The 19,965-nt window shown below is 40.1% G+C and overlaps 1 protein-coding gene across 1 annotated transcript in view; it reads right to left on the bottom strand.

Annotated features, from left to right (window-relative positions):
- MAGI1 (membrane associated guanylate kinase, WW and PDZ domain containing 1) overlaps positions 1-19,965 on the bottom strand; it is a 578,793-nt gene that overhangs the window by 69,380 nt on the left and 489,448 nt on the right. Inside the window, 6 exon segments of the mRNA XM_032458123.1 lie at positions 1,561-2,181; positions 2,725-2,907; positions 8,295-8,387; positions 10,770-10,882; positions 13,339-13,396; positions 18,799-18,834. Coding sequence (XP_032314014.1) covers positions 1,561-2,181; positions 2,725-2,907; positions 8,295-8,387; positions 10,770-10,882; positions 13,339-13,396; positions 18,799-18,834 — 1,104 coding nt within the window.

The following is a 19,965-nucleotide window of genomic DNA, read 5'->3' as shown; positions in this document are numbered from 1 at the left end:
TCAAGTCACTTCCTACTACATCTCAGTCACTAGTCACCATTTAAAACACAATTACCTGCGCAGTCAAGTGATCTAGGTACAAGAAGAGACTTATATTCTAAATTTTATGAGTAGAAAATTTTATGAGTAGAAATAACTTTTAAAATATAAAATCTTCAAATGGCTTCTACACCCTTTCAAGAAGGCTGGACTGAGCATTTTGATTCACACAGACAGTTCGGAATCTTGGATTTCCTTCCAACAACCCCAATCATTCTGATCAGAGAACACACAGCCTCATGAGGACCTAAGCCGTGACATGAACAAGCTTTTCTGTCACAGTGAAACCAAGAAGAAAGAGAAGTCTGGTTCCTGATCTCTTTTCAAAGGGTCAAAATACACTGTGCATGAAACACATCATGTTGGCAAGGATCAGGGGATTGACCAATCTCAGCCCCAGTGTGAGGTGATCAATCAAGATTAGTCACGAATACAGACCCAGGAGCAAGACATTTCAACATGTGGGAAATATTTCTCAGTGTGAGGCCCTGGGAGTTCAGGTGCGGCATGGGTGTGAAGGTGGAGGGGGGATGAAGGCAAGGGAAAAAAGAAAGCCAACTATCTCAAGATTTAGAATACCCCAGTTCTGAGAGGTCCTTAACTACTTAATTAAAACATGGGTATGGGTATGACGAGATATTTTTAATATGACTGGTGGAGCTGCTGGGCCTGCCAAGTATAAATAATCACATACCTATTCATTCATGCATTCACTCATTCATCCCCCATTCATTCATGAATACCTAGCAGGAGTCAGGTACCCTGTTAAATGCTGGGGATACAGCTGTCAACATGCAGACATGGGCCCTGGCTTAATGGATCTTACATTGTAATGAAAAAGGGAGAGCAACAGAGAAAAATAAATAAATATACAAAACAATGATTGTGATAAAACCTATGAAGAAATGTAGAGATTACATGGGGGTTCTGGGGGCTAATTTAGATAAGTGATCAGAGAAACCCTCTCTCAGGAGGAGACTTGAGTAAGACTGAGCTGTCCTAGTCAAGAGTTGGGAAAAGAGCCTTCTGAGCAGCGGGAACAGGAAGTGCAAAGGCCCTGAGGCAGAAAGGGCATGGAGCACTGAAGGCACTACAGAAAAGAAGCCAGGTGGCCAAGCATAGTGAGGGGGGTTGAGGAGTGAGAGATGAGGTTGGGAGAAAGGCTGAGAGCCACATTCTGCACGCACCCAGTGCAGGCTAGGTTCAGGAGACTTAAGGAATAAAAGTTTTCCAATCTTAATGGTTTTTAAAAGGCACAATCTGATTTACACGTAAAGGTATCACTCTAGCTACACATGTCCGTTTATAAAAACACATCATGCATAAACACAACCTTTATCCTAAACAGACTAGCATTTGGAGAAATCAGAAGGCATTCTGAATACATTTCCAAGTATTTTTAAAAAAATGATCTTAAAGGAGTAAGCCCCAAATTTAAAAAGCCCCAAATAACCAGATGGTCAGTAAGTTAAACAGTGACTTTAGGGTTAAAACAAAATCAAAGAAAATAAATCTACATACCTCCTCGCTGCACCAATAATGTGACCTCACTTCCCTTTGGACATTCGATCAGCATATCCACGACCTGGTTGTGAGTCAGAGCCTGCACGTTCTTCTTATTAACTTCCACTATAAGATCCCCTTCTTTCAGGCCTCGGCATCTTGGACTGTCAACAATCTGTTTCACTCTTTGGCCGCCACCCCCAGGACTGTCTGCGATAGTAAAACCAAAGCCCATTGGCCCTTTGACTATATGAACAGTTATGAGTTCCGGCTGAGTGGCTATGGAGGAAGCCAAAGAGACAGTGTCATTGGGGTAACCATGGGAACCATTTGAAGCCGCATCCGTGGGGCTGCTTGGCCTGGCATCCTTCATGCCGTTGACTTTGCCTGTTTTACTACTGTGACTAGCTGGCGAATCATAGGTCTCTTGCCCATTCACAATAATTGGTTCTTTATCCAAAATGGCCACCGAGGTGACTAAACTTGTGTTGGGGTCATCTGGGTCAAAAGGCAACGGGTAACCTCGGCAGAGTTCAAGGTCCACGCTGGCACCGATGGGGATGGACTGGAAGATTTTCACAACTTGTGCGTGCGTGTGTCCCAAAACACAAGTGTCGTTCACACTGACAATTACATCTCCTGCAAAAGAGTTAGAGGTTAAAAAAAAAACAAGACAGTACCCAGAAAAGTTTTACCAATTTTATAATATAAAATCCGATCAATAGGATGCTGAACAGAAATTGGATTTGGGGGTGGTACCATAAGGCACAAGGAGACTGATTCCGTTACTTATTTTATGCTAATAAGGCATTTTTGTAGCATCTAGTGTCTTCCCTGCTAATGAGAATATAATGGTCACTGAAAGAACACTGGAGCTCTCTCTCACAAAAAATTCTCACTGCAGAAAACCAAGTTTAGAATTCATTTATTCAAATGGATCTACATTTTTAGTAAATTACTGCTTTACTATATTCAATACAACCCTAACAATTTCCTGAAATGTTAGAGCAGCTTCAAAGCTTTTCATCCAACCCAGGGAATGCATTTATGCCATGGAGGTACCCTGCTCATTCACAAACTTTTTAAAGGACATTTACAAACTCTTGAATTCATGATGTTGTTTGGTCTTGCTCATGTGCCAGGGAGAAGTCTGACCACTCAGGACCACGTGGCGTCTCGCACCTGTTTCCATCTTGCCGTCCAGTGCGGCGGGACCATCTAGGACCAAGCTCTTGATCTGCAGGAACTCATCAGGTTCATCCCCTCCAACGACCGTGAAGCCAAAGCCACGACTGCTTTTCCGCAGCTTTGTGTGAATGAACTTGCCTTTCAACTCAGAAGGGTTTCGTGTAAAAAAGGGTTTGCCTGGATTAAAACCAGAAACATATAAGCAATATCACCATGAGTGAAAAAGTGAATTAAATGAGAAATGATACGACGTAAGAGATAACTCTCCAAGGTCCTGAGCTTGGGCATTTGGGCACAAAGGCGTCTTAGGAAAGATCTCTCTCGATTTCAGTAATAAGGGTGTTTCCTGGGTCCCTTTGTTTAAGGAAGGGGATAGGGTGCATTGCGTGTCAACATGAAGACCCAAAAGAAAATACAAGAGAAGGATTAAGTTAGTGCCCATCGTCTGATACAATTCCTTGGTTTTGGTTCATGTAGTTTGACAGCAATTGAGCTGCCATGAGGTCCTGCACAAAATATGATGTGGGTCTTTGTTTTGTGTCCCTTGTTTTGTTATGGTTTATATTTTCCAGTATGGCTTCCAATATGTTGCCTTAGACTAGGCTTCTACTTATAAAACCAATTAAGCAAAAACTTTAGCTTTCAATCAGACAACTCACTCTGCAAATAAATAGGTAATACTAGAAAACACAGTATGATCACAAAGAATAACTCAGTAAAAGTGGAGAATCACTATTTTAAAAAATTAAAATCGTCATAACTTTACTGTGAATTCTAAACTAACTGATTTTTCCTATTCATCTGCATCTTTTAATAATTTGTAAAATAGCCTAGCTATGTCCACTGTTAAAGTTTAAAAAAAGTATAGGGCACACAACTTCGCATATTTAAGGAAAAAGAAAAAGAAAAAAAACCTAAACTAAGGGACTAGCAAGAGCCCTACAGCTCCAGATTCAGTTGTCTGATTTAAAAATAAATGAACAGATACAGAGTTAAATACCTTCCAAACATGCTACCCAAATTTATTGCATTTACTTGATTGCGTTTACTTGATAACGTTTGCAAATAACATTCTGCAAATAACATAAGCCAAAGATTTTATTTTCAGTTTGGACATTTCTCTGTAATTGAGAAGCTCCGTGGAATCTCTCTGATTATCCCAAGTCGTGAACGTTATTCTATACTCAGACTCTTTCAGCTCCCCTAATTCTACTTCCTGTCTCTTGTCCTTGCCACCACTTCCCCACCTGCCCTATTTCTTTTCTATCGAAAACGGTATTTTAAAAAAAAAAAAAAAAAAAGGAGCAAAATTCTCCATGTCTCCATATACCCCTGCACCAGGAGGCTGGCGCCCAGGAAGGAAAGTTATTTTTGGTGAGCTCTATCTAACAGGCCTTTTTCAAAAGGTCTCTGGGCACACATACAATTTTTAATTGCACACTCTGGCTCTTAAGAAGGCTCTTTTAAATTGCCTCGAGTCGTAGGTTTGCCCACTAGCCTCCTTCTCTCTAGAGCAATCCCAAGGCTGCTTGGAATCGTGACAAGCTACAGCCCCGTCACCAAGGCTAAAGAAAGGCGGGACCCAGTGGGATTCGCCCCACGCAAAGGTGTCTGCTGGGGCATCTGGGAGGTGATGCCAAGTGCAGTCAGGGCTTGTAGGGAGACCGTTGCCATGGCAACAACCAGATGGAATACTGAGGACCATTGAGATAGTCCCCAAATTTTACTTTGGGGCGTATGTGAATAGCCAACATTCTTGAGACAGAGGCTACTAGGGAGAACTTGAAGGGAAACACATTTCGCTTCCGCAAAGACATCAACAGCCATCACGTTCCCAGTGAGGCTCTCACTGTCCACCTTCCTAAAACCTGTAGTACTTCCTCCAACAGTCACAATCCCCTGACCTGCCTTATTTGTGTCCTTCGCATTTATTACCATCCCACGTGGTATACATCTAACTTATTGGCTGGCTGTTTTGTCTCTCTCTCTCTCCAATCTCTTGTGTGACGGGCAATGCATGTGCACATACACACACACTGCAATAGAAACTCCAGGAGGACTTCTGCTTGGGTACCCAGTGTGCAGAACACGGTGTGTTTCATTTTCTGTGCTCCAAAAATTTGTGGTAAATGCATCAACAACAGCATAAAGAAACGAGATTTAACGTGTCTTTGAGAAAGCGGCAAGAGGTAGTTGGGTGTCTACACTTCTCCCCCTGATTATAAGCCAAGTTCGAAAATATAAAAATGTGCCTGGCATTTTATCTGAATGAATTTTTTAAAACTCCATTAGCATATCCTGAGCTCAGAATGTTTTCATCTTAAAAGAGACATGAAGAGGACTTAGAAATTACACCGCTGACTTCCTTTTTTCAACACTTATCTAGGGAGGGCTGATCAGAGGGTTTCACATTTATGCACGTTTTATTACGTATTATGTATGAGCAGGTCATCAGTTAACGTAGCTTTGGAGACGAAGCACTTTCCTACCCAAGAGCGGTGCAGTCTGGAGCTCTCTGCTGCAGCCCTGGGGCACACGTAATTTTCTAAGAGATCCCAGTCTGTTGACTAGTCGCCGGTTGTAAGATCTGGTTATATGTGAAAATAACTTTTTAAAAACGTGCTCCTTTCAAGGGCCTACCCTGGACTCAGTGAATCAAGATCTTCTGAGTCTTGACCCAAAAATCTACTCTTGAACAACCCTGTGACCAGTGCTGTGCAGTGGCACTTGCCGTGACGCAGGAAATGAGCTATGTCTGTGCCGTCCAATATGGCACCCGCGAGTCAAATGCAGCTGTTGAGCCCGCTCAGTTCCTAGCGGAGCTGAGGAACTGAATTTTAAATTTTTTTAAAATTGTAATTAACCTGAATTTAAATGGTACAAGTAGCCAGTGGCATCCGGACTGGATGGCACAGATTTAGACTATGCAATGAGGTATCCCACGAAACACGAAACAACTACAAAAAATTTTTAGCCGGAAGTTCAATTGTTCCTATTGACACCTAGGATTCAAATCTGTGCTTTACTACTTCCTGGCTGTGTGGCCATCAGGTTACTAAACCTCTCTCTGCTTGAGTGCTGGATGTCTAAGTGAAGGTCATGATGGTACCAACCTCACTATTTACATGATATTGTAAGGAAGAACTGCGACAGGTAACATAGGTAATGTGCCCAGGGAGGTGCCTGGTGCATAAAAAGAGCCCAATAAATGGAAGTTATTATTTTGTGACGTGGGTGGGGTGAAGGGGTGGCTACAAAAATCTCTAAATATAAGCTGGGAGCTGGAGAGAGTTCCCAAGAGCAAATCTCTTTAGAATTATCATTTGCTGGGCTGAGAAGTCTACTTCTGAACAGAGGAAAGTTTAGTTGAGCAGTGAACTTAGCAAAATTAATACCAAACAACTTAACCCAGTTATATAGTGTCTTCCTGAGGGTACTATCAGGAAGCTAGATCACAATATATAACCAACAGGCAGGGAACCCAGGGTTGTAACCCATGATGGCAAAGTCCAAGTTCATGTTGCTCACAATTGCACCTTGGAGTCAAAGGGTACGGATTTAAACTGGCTTCTTTAGCATCGATTACATTGCAAAGATTATGACTATATTTGAAAGACATCAATACAGAGGCCATACAGTACAAGGGTTTTAAGAATAATGACTGCGGGGAGGGTGCAGCTCAGTGTTAAGAGTGTGTGCTTAGCATGCATGAGGTCCTGGGTTCAATCCCTGGTACTCTCATTAAAAAATAATAAATGAATGAATGAATGAATGAATGAATAAATAAACCTAATTACCTCCCTCCTCTCAACAACAACAACAACAAAGAATTAAAAATAAACTTAAAAAAAATTAAAAAGAATAATGACTAGTTCCCTGAGAGAGTTCAGTGAGCCTCTCCCAAACCCCAAACCACTAGGGGACCCAAAAGGACTAAAGAAGAAAAAAGATAAAAGAAAAAAAAATGTCTACAAAAGAGAGAGTAATCTAAACACCATCTGAACTCTTAGCTCAGTTGGTGCATTAGCACTTGGCACCCAGAGCCTGAAACTTGAAAGTTCTGATTTATTTACTCTCAAACAATTCTTTAAGGAAGTTAGGCTGGTTACCACGTGTGACACATGTCGTTTCATGAAAAAATAAATTTTAGCAGAGGGGATTAGGCCTAGTTCAGGGTATCTCACAGTGGAAAAAAAAATACACTCTCTCCCATTTCCATGCAATTTAACATCCAAAGAGGAAAATGTTGTTAGAATAACTGAACACAAATGAACACTAGTTATAAACTGTTAAATTCTACAAATGAGAAGTATAAGATGGGAAGAGTCAACACAACAGGAGACTCCGAGCAGAAATCTTAGATGAGTGCAAGTTAGCAAAGCAAGGGGTGGGAGGAAAGGACACCCACAAACAGGGAACAGCATATGCAAAGGCTTTGATGTGGTCCATAGTTTCACTCATTCAAGGAACTGAAAAGCTAGTGTAGCTAACTTACCATGAGACAGGGAAATAAGACAACATGATGCTGCGGAAGGAATTTTATGTTTACAAACTACAGAGGAGGCCACAATCATGTTGATATTAATTCATATGTTATTATTATCTACTATATCCTATCTTTACTAAAACCATTATCACAATAAATACGTAAATTTGCGTAAATTAATACCAATCTCATGACAATGTCAGCTAACAGGGAAACAATTTCTTTCTTATGAAAACTGTAATGGAGGAATAGAAATTAGGGGGAAAAGTTGTTCTACCAATGTTTTTACATCTAATACAATTGTATTCCTTAAAAAAAAAATGCAGAGAGGAGGGAGATGAATTTTACAGGGTTTTTTTTAATGGTTCTGTACTATAAATTCCCCAATACTATCAGATAGGATGCTTGTTCTTTTTTTTTTTTTTTTAAAGAAAAAAACTAGAAGAGCCCCCAAAATCTTTTCTATCACTTGAGAGTAATGAGGCCTGAAAGCAGCAAGATTCTGGAACTTCCAATTTTCGAAAATGAACCTCTGTAGGGGCACATACTATTTGTGAATGTAAATAAGGGAGATCCAATGAAACGTTGCAAAACATGCATAAACCGCAGCAAGTAAGTAGAGGAGGTCAGAATTTTAAACAGAATAATGTCAAGCCATTTTCCATTTACAGGAAAACCTTAGTTATAAGTAAATATGTTGACTAGAATCTTAAAATACCTAGTGCTGAGTTTTCAACGTATCTTATTTAACACAGTATTGAATACCTGTGGTCTCAAAATCAATGGTTCACAACTCTAAGATGATTTTGTCCCCCAGGGGCATTTGGCAATATCTGGGGACATTTTTGTTTGTCACAACAAGGGGGAGGGGTTCTGCTGGGACCTAGTGGGTAGAGGCCAAGAAATGCTGCTACAGTTCCTACAATATACACAGGACAAGCCCCCACCACAAAGAACTGTTTTGGGAACAATTCTTTGGAATGACTTGGGAGTTACAAGACACCACTTCTTCAAAGTTTCTTTTAAGAAAAATTAAAGATCTGAGCCAAACTATGATGCAATTATAAAAATACTTTACCCTGAAGTGGAGCTTCTCTGGCCGGCTCCGGATTGCTCGGGGGGTGGTTTGGAATAACAGGAGGCACGAGCGATGTATGGTCTTCTGTCCATTCTACAAGGAAGAGCAGAAACAGTTTCCGGTTTTTTCTTCACATCGCTGGTCAACTTACTGAGGGGTCCCTTTCTTCTTAATTATAAAAGTTAGTCATAAAACTACTCAGACCCATAAAACCAAGAGCAGAGAGCTTAGACTGAAAAGAAATTGGTATTTGACCCCATTTTATGTTAAGGAGATCAAGGTCCCTCCGTCTGTATGTATGTTTACGTATGTGCCTCTGTTTCTGTGTGTTTCTGCTAAGACCTTTGAGTAAAGAAATACTATAAGACAACCAATAAAATCTCCAGTTCTCTCTGGCTGGAAAGTCCACAGTAAGTCCAAGTGAAAAATATCAGGAAAGATATAAAGTCAAGCTGACCCAATATGGGAGAAATTTCTCTAACGCAACTGAGCCCTTAGCTGGGCTGCTGAAGCCTGCTTGTCTGTGGCAGTGAAGGCGGATTTCAGCAGTTTGCTAATGTGTTATCTCTTATCATCTTCTAAACCCAAATGGGCCCCCTTACCAAAACTCCAGAGTCCTAACTGTAGTCTTACTCTGGACGCCCAGAAGTAACTCACTGTGAGCGATCCTTGAGATTTACCCCAAAGTCACTTTCCAGCTAAGGTAACATAATCAACCGTGTATATACACTCAATTTTATACTCATATTTCAACTTTCCATTCCGATTTCCCAAACGCAGAAAAAATACTAAAAAAAAATTTTTTTTTTTTTTTTTTTACATAGAAAGAGATTCAGGAAGGAAGGAGAAGTTTTCAATAGGAGAGTACTCACACACACGTAGACACATACGTACACACTCCCTCTAAAATATTGTCTGTGGAAGTAGCTGGCAAACTGTGGCTTGTCAGATTGGCCCCAATGCCTACTTTTACAGAGCTTGCAAGTCAAGAATGGTTTTTACATTTTTAAATAGTCAAAAAATTTTTTAAAGCAGAATACTCTGAAACACATGAAAAGTACACGAGGTTCAAATTTCTGTGTTCGTACATAACATTTTATTGGAACACAGCCACATCCATTTGTTTACATACAATAACCGGTGTCACACTATAAGGGCAGAGATGAGTAGTTTTTAATAGAGACTGTATGAACAGCAAAGCCTAAAATATTTATTATCTGGTCATTTATAGAAAAAGTTTGCCAACTTTCAAGCTATGGTCTATATTCGTTATAGTCTATATGATAATAAGTGTTATATTTGATAGCCATGTATTTGATATTCACATATTATATTGAGGGGGTACTAAGCCTACTATTTAAGCCTTCTATTTTTAAAGACTGCAATGAAAAATGAGGAAAAAAATCTAAGCCTCTATTAATAAATAGACAGCTAAATGAAGTGGAGAGATTCATAAACTGGAATATTTTACAGTCATTAAAATTATAAGGTGGATCTCAGGGAGTAAAAGGGGTGGGTAAGGATAAATTGGGAGTTTGAGATTTGAAGATACTATTATATACAAAATAGGTAAACAACAAATTTCTATTGTATAGCACAGGGAACTATATCCAATATCTTGTAATAACCTATAATAAAAAAGAATGTGAAAGTGAATATATGTATGTAAATGCATGACTGAAACATTAGGCTGTATAATAGAAATTTATACAATCTTATAAACTGACTATACTTCAATAAAAAAGAATGTAAACAAATATATATATATAGGTAATCCTATACTAAGCAGCTTTGAAATATGTGCAAGAAATAAATTTTAGTGAGAAAAACAAGTCACAAAACTAATGCATATAAATACATAATGTATTAATATATAAATTATAATCTGGTTTCTGTTAAAATACGCTTATTTGTACATCCCCAGGAAATTTCTGCAGTGTTTACTGCTGAGAAAGGGACGGGAACCAGCAGGGATGACTTAAATGTTCTCCACTTCTGAATTGTTCATATTTTTGCAAAGAGCATGAGTTAACTTGGGATTTTTTAAAAGCACTCAAAATTGTCAGCCTTTTCTGAGTCTCACATGTAATGCTCCTAAAAATAAAAGTTAGTTTCACACCCTGTACCTCCCCTTTAAAATGTGAAAAGCGGTTGGGATTTAGACACCAGTTGCTGTGCAAAAGCTACTGGGGCAAGGGAATTCTTTCACCGTCAGAAAGCTCTCCAATCGAATGGCAATCCCTTTCTAAATGAAGGTGGAGATGGGGTGCCTTTAAGTGGGGCTCGCCACTTTAGAACTGTCTGGGTACCCGGGTGGTGGACTCTAGCAGAAGGTTTGCATCCCACCCCGCCCCCCGGACATCAAGTTCTCCGCAAGACAGGAAGTGATCCTTGAGGCCAATTCTGACCACACGGGGGTGTCAGCGCCCAGGCTTCGCCCGGAGCTCTCGGCCCACAGATCAAGGGAAAGCCAACCTTCTGGCTGCTGCTGCTGCTGCTGCTGCTGCTGCTGCTGCTGCTGCTCCAGCTGCTTCTTCCGTTTGGCTTCTAGAACTGGGTTCTCATACTGTGTCTTCCTGTTGATGTGGCTGGAGCAGAACGCAGAGAGCATTCAGTTAGGAAGCATTTCATCCCACAAGCAAAACGCCCACCAGGGCAAGTCCCTTGACAAGAACTGAGCAAAGCAGGTGGTCTGAGATGCTGAGCATCTTGTGTCAAAATGCACAGTTAGGAAGATGTAATAAAATAAAAATAAAAATGAATGGTTTCCACACAGTGCTTATCTGTTCCAAGCACTGTGCTACCAGTGTTACACGCATTTTATTTTCAAAACCTTCAATAAATGCCAGGATGTTGGTCCTCTTTTTACTCATATTTTACGGATAAGGAAATTAAGTTTCTGAGCAGTTAAGTAATAACTCCCCTAACAAAACAGACCTAGTAAACAGTAAAGAGGCCTGCAAGCTCCAAATGGCCTCCTTTCAAATCCCATGATTTTAACCACGGACTTTCCCAAATGTCCAAGGAACCATGAGACCGGGGGCATTTCTTTAAATCAACAAGAAGTGGATTATAAAATTATTTAAAAATAAGATTAAAGTGGAGATGCGGTGTCATCTGTAACATGTAATCCCGGAAATTCTGCATAACTTTCTACAGTACTGTTCGTGGGAGCACAAGCATTCCCCCAAAACGATCATATTAAAAGATGGACTCTACCAGCATCTGTCAACTATCCTGATCAACAGGCACGAGTCAGGATTCAGAGTATAAGCCTCAGGCAAAGAGACTCCAAATGCAGCTAACCTAAGCAAATGTGATGTGTTCGAAGTGACAAAGACCCAGATACTTCAGATGGCTCCAAAAATCATAAGGCCAAGGCAAGATAAAAATACACACACACACACGAATCCAAATACATCATTTCTGTCATAGCCTTATTTAGTGTATGTATATGTATGCGCGCACACACACACACACACACATATTCGCATCTTTTTTCCTTCATCAAAATACTACTTCATAAGATGTCTGGAAACATCCTATTATGTGATTATTTAGAACTCAAAATATTTTTTCAAGCAAGGCTTAATTTTTTTTTAAAGGCAGGCTTGCCAAGTAGGGTGGAAAGACTGATGACCCTTAAATCCTACGACTGGACTACATGTTTATTTCCTAGCTCTGGTAGGCAATCTCATGCTAAGAAACAGTCTAACATTCATAGGCAGGTGGACCTGAAAAGACACAGGGAAGAGAAGTAAGATAACGGCTTGCCCCTTAAACCAAGTCTGTTCATCCATCAAAGCTGTGGTCACCTGTTCCTTTTCTCTCTGAATGCACAAGTTAGTTCAGGGAGAACTCAAAATGAGCCCCAGACAGAGAGAAGCCTCACTGTACATCTGTGAGAAAGAGGATCTGCAGGGCACACAAGGGAATTTCATTTTATGAGGGTCAGAAAGATGACAAAGCTTGCCTTTCTAATGCTCCAAATCCCCAATCCCTCTTGTTAGGTCCAGAGGTGGCAATGTGAGTACTGACTAAGGACACTTGCTTTATGGAACTCATAATTTTTTACAATAAGATGCTGAGCATTTTATGGCCTGGCATTTGGCATCGTGTGTCCTTATCACCAGGGCATCATACGAAGGACTTTTCATTGCCAGCAGCACGACGGACAGAAAACTTGCCAAGTTATCTCCACTGTGGCAGGTAGGATTTTGATGATAGAACATTTATATGACATCTGTTGCTTCCAAAGGGACTTTTCTTATTTATTTCTCATCTTTCTCAGAGGAAATGGCATAAAACATTTTTTCAGTGTTTACTCACTTAGGTTTCTTTTATTTTCTTTGAGTATCATCCTACCAATATTCGGTTGTACAGGGTGAAGTGCATATCCATTTTAGAATACGGACATAGTCAAGAGGTGGTGACTCTTGAGGGTTTGAGACTCTTAAAGATGGCAAACGGGAGCCACGCGTGTGGTAGAGGCAAAGACGCTTACAAGGTCTTGCAACTCAAGCTAGTTCTCAACTTCCTTCTTAATTGTGGCAGCCCTTCACACATTATTTTAGACTTGTCTGCCTCTTTCAGAGAGTCTGAATGAATAAACAAGAAATAACTGAGAAGTTTAGACTTGGGCAGGACAAAAAATAGGCAAGACAAATCCTCTTTCTCATAAACAACTTGTACACAACTGATCTACTGAATCCTTGCTTCATTCATTCATTCATTCATTCCTTCATTCAACTAATACTCATTAAGTACCTGCCATACGGCAGGACTATGCTGAGCTTTGGTAATGCAGTGATAAATAGAAGACATGAATCCTGCCCTCACGAATTTTTTATTATAATCTGTCGTCTTCAGATTCACTGAATATTTTCTTACCCATTAAAATCTCTCTATTGTTTCATTATAAAACTAATATTGTGTTATCATTATTGTTCTGTTTGTGCCTTATCGTGATGGCAAACTCTGTTCAGCATAAACGGACATAATTACAGGAGGGTGCAAACTACAGTGTGTTTTAATAGGCACTTACTCTACATAGTAGATACCATAGACGGGGTCTTCAATCTTTTCCCAACCAGCAGGCAGTTCTGAAAAATAAAAGAACATTGAGTGCAAGAAGAGCATATTCTGGGAGAGCCGAGGGATTTTCAACAACTGGCTTAGGCAACAAGAGAAAGACTCATTAAAATAATGCCTTAAATCCAAATAAAACTATATATTCTAAACAAACAAACAAAAAAAAAGAGTGAGCATTATTTTTATTTTATCAGTGTATTTTTCTACATGAAGAGCAATGTTTTACGGATACTTCACATGAGCAAATGAAACTGAATAAAATGCAGTCCCAGGTGCCTTCATTCTAAATCGACTACTAAGTTAGATTTTAATGGAAATATAGTTAAATTTTGCCTTGAATGCCTCGTTCTGATCTTAAATATTTGCAGTTTTCTCATTTTATGTCTAGACTACCTTACCACCCAAGCAAAAATGGATGAAAATGAATGCTCCTTTCATTTTCAATTCAATACCATTTTTGCTCTCCCCGGAATAAATTAAACTTTGCATCTTATTTTCTCCTTGTTCCTAATTAAAATGCTACTGAGTAAATAAAAATGCCCACATGGAGTTGAGTTTTTGAATCGCACACATCCATCACTCAACTGCCACATCCGGACAGGCCCTCTTTACCTGGACTGAGCCTCTGAAAGCAGAAACAAAGGTGCTGCCCCCCAGGAATTCATGACCTGGGGGGGTTGATTTTAGTCCTTTGGGGGATCTAGGTGCCCTTCCGAAAACTCAACTGTGCTCTAAGATCGAATGTTCCTTCATGAGGTTTCCTATCAAAGGTTGCCACTTTATTAACTGGGTAACAGTCAGTTCTGTTCTAACAATAATCTAATGTGAAAAAGCCCACTGCACCAGATAATTTGACATGGCAAAAGAAACACCTACCACACGTTTTGTGTCACCAAATAATTCTTCAGGCAGAGCAGCCATTTTTAACTGAATTTCAAAGCCACCCTGATAGACACATAGTTAAGTTGAGCCTGTGTTAACAATGTCCTCCAAAGCGAAGCCCGATTCCTAGAAGTAGCTATCGAGACTGACTTGATCACTATGTATGTACATGTATGACTGAAACATTATGTTGAACACCAGAAACTGACACATTGTAAATGACTATACTGCAATTAAAAAAAAAACTGACTTGAATAAAATACTACAAACACCTGAAATAGCGCTTCTTTTGAAAAATGAGATTTAAAAAAATTCAATGAATCATGTGGTCACTATTTTCAAACAGTGACCTTTTCATCAGGGCACAGGGCCTCCATAAGCCACAGAGAGTTCCCTGCTGAAATGGAGCCACGCGCGTGCACAAAAAAAAAACACGCAGGCTATTACTCAAAGTTTATGTTCTGTTCAGATTTGGCTGCACACCAAAAGGCATTAATTTCATGGGTTTTGCTCCACATGTTATTTGTTTGCAAACAAAGAGACAGGTTTCCCCCTCTTTCTTCCAATTTTCTTTAAAAAAAGAAAAAAAAAACAGCAGGTTTTAAAGAAGTTTTTGAATTCTGGGAGATATAAGCTACTCAAATGCAAGGCAGGTCCAATGCGCAGATGTTGACACAACTTGGCACTTTTATACGCAGAGACTTGTGGATTGATGCAAATCAAATGCCTGGGAAATGGTTTCCCCTTACAAAGCTGGAAATTACCATTTAAATGAAAAAGACCCGGGAAAATATTTCCAAAGAGTTGGGAAATCGAAGATTAGAGAAAATGTGAATTGGTGCCCTGGCATATGTTTGCGCTGGCATGGGGCAGAAGAGTGGATGGGTGTGTGTGTTGGGGGGGGGTGCTACATCACGTTTAATGAATGAAAACCTCTTACCAAAATTTGCAGTCCTAATACAGGGCCTGCCTGGTTATTTTTAGGTAAAATAGGAAAAATATTAAGAATTCAATTCACTCCATTATTAGTTTGTCAAACATTTATTGAGTGCCTACTGTCTGCCAGAGGGCATGCTAGGCACCGGGGACACAAAGATAATTACAAGTGCACCGTCTGAGCAGACGACTCAAACAGCACACAGTAAGTGGTCTGATGGTGGCCTGAGGAGTGTACAAGAGAAGAAGCCACCTCTGACATTGTCCTGTAACCTACTCAATAACTTATGTTCTAGAGATGAGACTTGGGGCCTGTCAACTGGTATTTCTGGACATTTGTGTATTTGAAACACATCTTCTGGGACAGACTAACAAACTCCAGAAATGTTCCAGTTTTTCAAGCTAAAACTCATTTGAAATTGAAAAGATAGATTTCTCACTTCCAATGTGGTGATTAACTTAATAACAGGAATTAGTCTCCTAAAGCTTAAAATAGAAATGGGTCATCGATTTAAAAAAGGAAGATGTTTGTCTTCCAATTGGCCATTTGGTTCTAAAAAAAAAAAAAAAAAAAAGAAAGAAAATGGCAGAAAATACTGAAGCCCAGAAAATGATGACATTACCGTATTTTTTCTGAAGTGCTCTGAAGATCCTTGGAGAACCGCACCTGTCAGACAGCAGGCCAGACTGTACAAGCTGTCACCCAGATTTCAGGTGGCTAAGAACATTTTGGGCTTGTCCAGATCTTGGTCTGAACCTCAGCTCTATGGGTTTATCAGTCTGATGTTGGACTAGTTACTTAACATCTTGAAACGACATCTTTCTCCTGGTTACCTCCAAAGTAGACTGTAGATTAAATAAGGATGTTTGTAAAGCACTTTACATGGTACCTGGCACCTAGGCTCAACTCATGGCATGTTCTAGGAAAGCTCAAAAGGAAGAGGACAGATACACGTGGCCTGCTAGTTTGCTGTCCCTGCCACTAAAAATCTCATGCTGTACTGATCGCCACCACGGAAGCAAATATGGAGCAGTCGGATGTTCCAGTATCTTTTTTCACAAGAGCTTTACAGGCACAGAGACTGAAAGCCACCTTCACAATCAGAGACAAATTTCAAAGCTGTGACTTAGTTTTGGTTGAGAGGGGAGGGGACCCCATTTCCCTGTCTCTGCCTCTCCTAGTTGGTGGCAGCACGTGAACTCCCGGTAATTCGAAAAGATGGTTCTTCAAGGGCTTTTCAATTCTGGGGAGGTATCTGCCAATGAGGTGATAAATTCTACAAATCAAAAATGCATAATGGAGCTTCGGACCCAGCCCAACAACAGAGTTCGGAAATGACAACTCTGTAATCAAATTATCTCTGTCCAACACCCACGCCCAGTGCCCCCGCCTCGTGGAGGCAGATTACAGAGAGGCTTTCCTTGTCACATCTGGAAATGTATTGTTCACTGAAAACCTGACAGTTGCTATTGTGTGAAGTTAGGATCCTCTTATTAAGAAAATGGGCAGTGAACTTGTCAAAAGAATGTGGAGTGAATGCAACAAAAAACTGTGTGTGTGTGTGTGTGTGTGTGTGTACCACTCTTTACCCAGGACACATTTGGGCCATTTCTATAGTATCCATGTTCCTCTCTGGTTCCACATTAAAGGCAAAAAGAACCATAGGAATTACTGAGAAGCCCAACAAGAGACAGTTAATAAATAAGACAACTGGCAAACACAACATCTGTCCTGATCACAGGGATAAATATTAAGACACACTCTCATTAAATCTCCTTTCAAGCACCACGGCAGCTCCTCTTCCAGCCCCTCTTGACAGATAAGGAAAGGGAAGCTCAGAGAAGGTGAGTGATTTGCCCAAAGTCACAGAGCCAGTAGGTGGGGGAGCCCAGATATGAAGCCAGGCAGCCTGCCCTGACCCCAGAGACAGCTCCCACTTCACCAAACCATCCCCCAGAATGGTGGCTATGACTGTGACAAGGGATATTATGCAGCCAGTAAAAGTTACTTTTTAGAGTCTTTAATAGCATAGGAAAGTGTCCACAATGGTACAGTTACATAAGAAAAAAGGGTACAGTTGATTCTTTCCTAAAATTTTCAACACTGAACTTCCATAGAAAGAAATAAGGCTGTGCCCCTATACACAGCAGTGTTATCTCACCAACCACCCTGCACACGGTGGGGGTCACTCACACACAGGAGTCAGGTAGCCAGAGTGCTTTAAATTGGTTCCACTAATAATCAAGGCACTCATCTTGCATCTGGAAAATCTAGTTCTGTCTTTTTAAATTATACATTATCACTGGATTTATACTTTTTTCTTTTTTTTTACAAAATTAATTTCATATTGTTCTATTACACGGGCTGAATCTCAAGTCATTCCTACCACAAAGACCACAAGGACAACTAATTAAAATGTCTTGAAAAATAGACCTTTTCAGTAGTTATCGACCTCTGCTGGTCTATCCGCCAATTACAATGGGGTATGTTCCAAACAATAAGAAAAACAGAACCAAATTCTATTATATCCTAACTCTAGCCAACCACGATTGATTATCTTTATCTAGATAATTCAGACAAATCAAACTGCACAGAAACAATAATCAGTATTAAATATTTATATTCTCAGTTCTTAAGGCAATCTCAAAACTGCTAGTCTGATTCAATTATCCCCAGACAGTTCCATTCATATTAACGTTAAACCATCTTCTATTTAAAAAAATATTCTATGGTCAATTTTCAATCAGCCAAGGCTTTCATGTGCAATTTAGCTGAATCTTGGGCTTTCCCATCTAACCTTCTGTAGATGCATCAGATGGAATGCAAACTAATTTTAATATTGTTCAAAGCTAAACATAAAACATTTAACTTAGCAGGGAACATAATTCAGTACGTTCCAACAGCCAAGATAAAAGAGTCTGGCATTATCTGCTAATGGAAATTCTTTCGGAATGGCGAGAGCTTGGAGTAGTCGAGACCTGATTTACATCGATATACACGCTCTAAGGAAAATGACACATATAAACTCAGCATCCGGTTTTTCAGTCATTCACTACAGTTGCAAAGTCAACATGTAGTCTGTGACTGAATCACAATGTAACACTAAGACTTAGTAACCATTCAGTTAATCAGCAAACTGTTGTATCGCTGTTACTCCCACTAAGATCTTTAAATTAGTCTGGTGAATTTTTGCTTGTTTGTTTTGCTTTTCTGTATTCCCCATGGAGAAAGCCACCCACACCAAATAAATAAAGAAATGAGACCGAGACAGATTACAGGAGCGTTCAAGGGACACAGCAAACACCTACCCCACTCAGTTTTTTCTTAATCCTCAATTTACGAGAGTCCCTAACATCGATGTGCTAACTCTCATTCAAGTCCCAATTCCCTTAGACTTTTTCTTTGTAGACACAATTTATTACAACTCTGCGTGATGTCTGCTGTCAGACCCATGGGTTGTAGGGTTGCCCTTTGGTGGATGAGCTGGAATGAAAATCATAATTGGAGAAGTGCAAACTAAAGAAACGGAGGGATTAAGCAATTCACTGGGGACAAAAGCATCCAGGGCAAGTCATGCAGGCTGGGAGGGTTTACCTAGTTCACTGTCCAGCTCCTCGGTATGGATCCCTTCTTCTCCAAAGGAATAGCAGGAATGAGACAGAAAAGAGAGAAAGAAAAATTCAGACACCAGCACCAAGAAAGAAACATCCCTCCAGAAAAACAGCAGCAAACACATCATTTAATTTTGTCCTTACCTGCACTGTGGCTTTTTTCATTGGCTTGGCTAGTCAACGAGAGACCTCAGTGTAAATCACAAAACGCTAAGAGCTGATATTGGCAACATAATTACATGGCTCATTTCCTTGCATGTCAAAGTAGGGTTTGATTGGTTGTAAAGGATGACAAATACCTTGGCGGTTTCACTGTTCTTACGTGGGAAGTCACTTCCTACAGACCTTATTTCGAGCAAAGAAAGCTGTTAGACTTTTCACTACTAGCCCTTTTAATCCTTTAATTATCTTCTAATCAGCGAGGCAATTATCCTCACATTACTTAACTTATAAGTAACACTGCTGCCTGAAAAACGGAAGGTGAGGTCAAATCGAGGATGCAGACTCTAAGGTGAGCTCCATTTCCATGGCATTCAAAAGGAGTTAGAGAAATGAACTACGTCACGATGATGTACATCAGGAAAGTGAGCCCTAAAGGCTGCCCTGGGAGGACTACTGGGAGGCAGAGTTTACTTTGTGGAAGATTTCTAAGTCAAATGGCTCAGAGGTACTAGAATGAAAATGTTCTCAGTAGCTTCGGTGAGCAAAACAAGTCGAGACCCTTTCCATTCTTGACCTTTGCTTGCTGTCAGTACATTTTATTATAACTGAGAAGAGAACACAGGACAGCACATACTGAGTCATCTCCTACATGGTCATTCCAGCTACACAGCAGGTGGGAGGTCCACAAACACAGGGATCGAGCCTGTTTCCACTACTGCAACGGCTGCTGTAGTGTTTGATACATGACAAGTCTCAAATGCTTCTCAAATGGATGAATGAATGAATGAATGGATTACTGACTTTCATGACCAACCTGGCTCTGCACAGCTTGTAAACTCTTGATTTACAAACTATCCAATTACCAATAATAAGGTTCGACACCAGCTTGTTTCTTAAAAAGGGAATCTGATTTATGTAAAATCTTTCATGAAAAAGCCCATTTGGACATGACTTAACAATGTCTTTGGGAGCACTCATGCATTTCCTT

This window comes from Camelus ferus, chromosome 17, assembly GCF_009834535.1.
Source record: "Camelus ferus isolate YT-003-E chromosome 17, BCGSAC_Cfer_1.0, whole genome shotgun sequence".
NCBI classification, from domain to species: domain Eukaryota; kingdom Metazoa; phylum Chordata; class Mammalia; order Artiodactyla; family Camelidae; genus Camelus; species Camelus ferus.
This window is presented reverse-complemented; position numbering and strand designations above follow the sequence as displayed.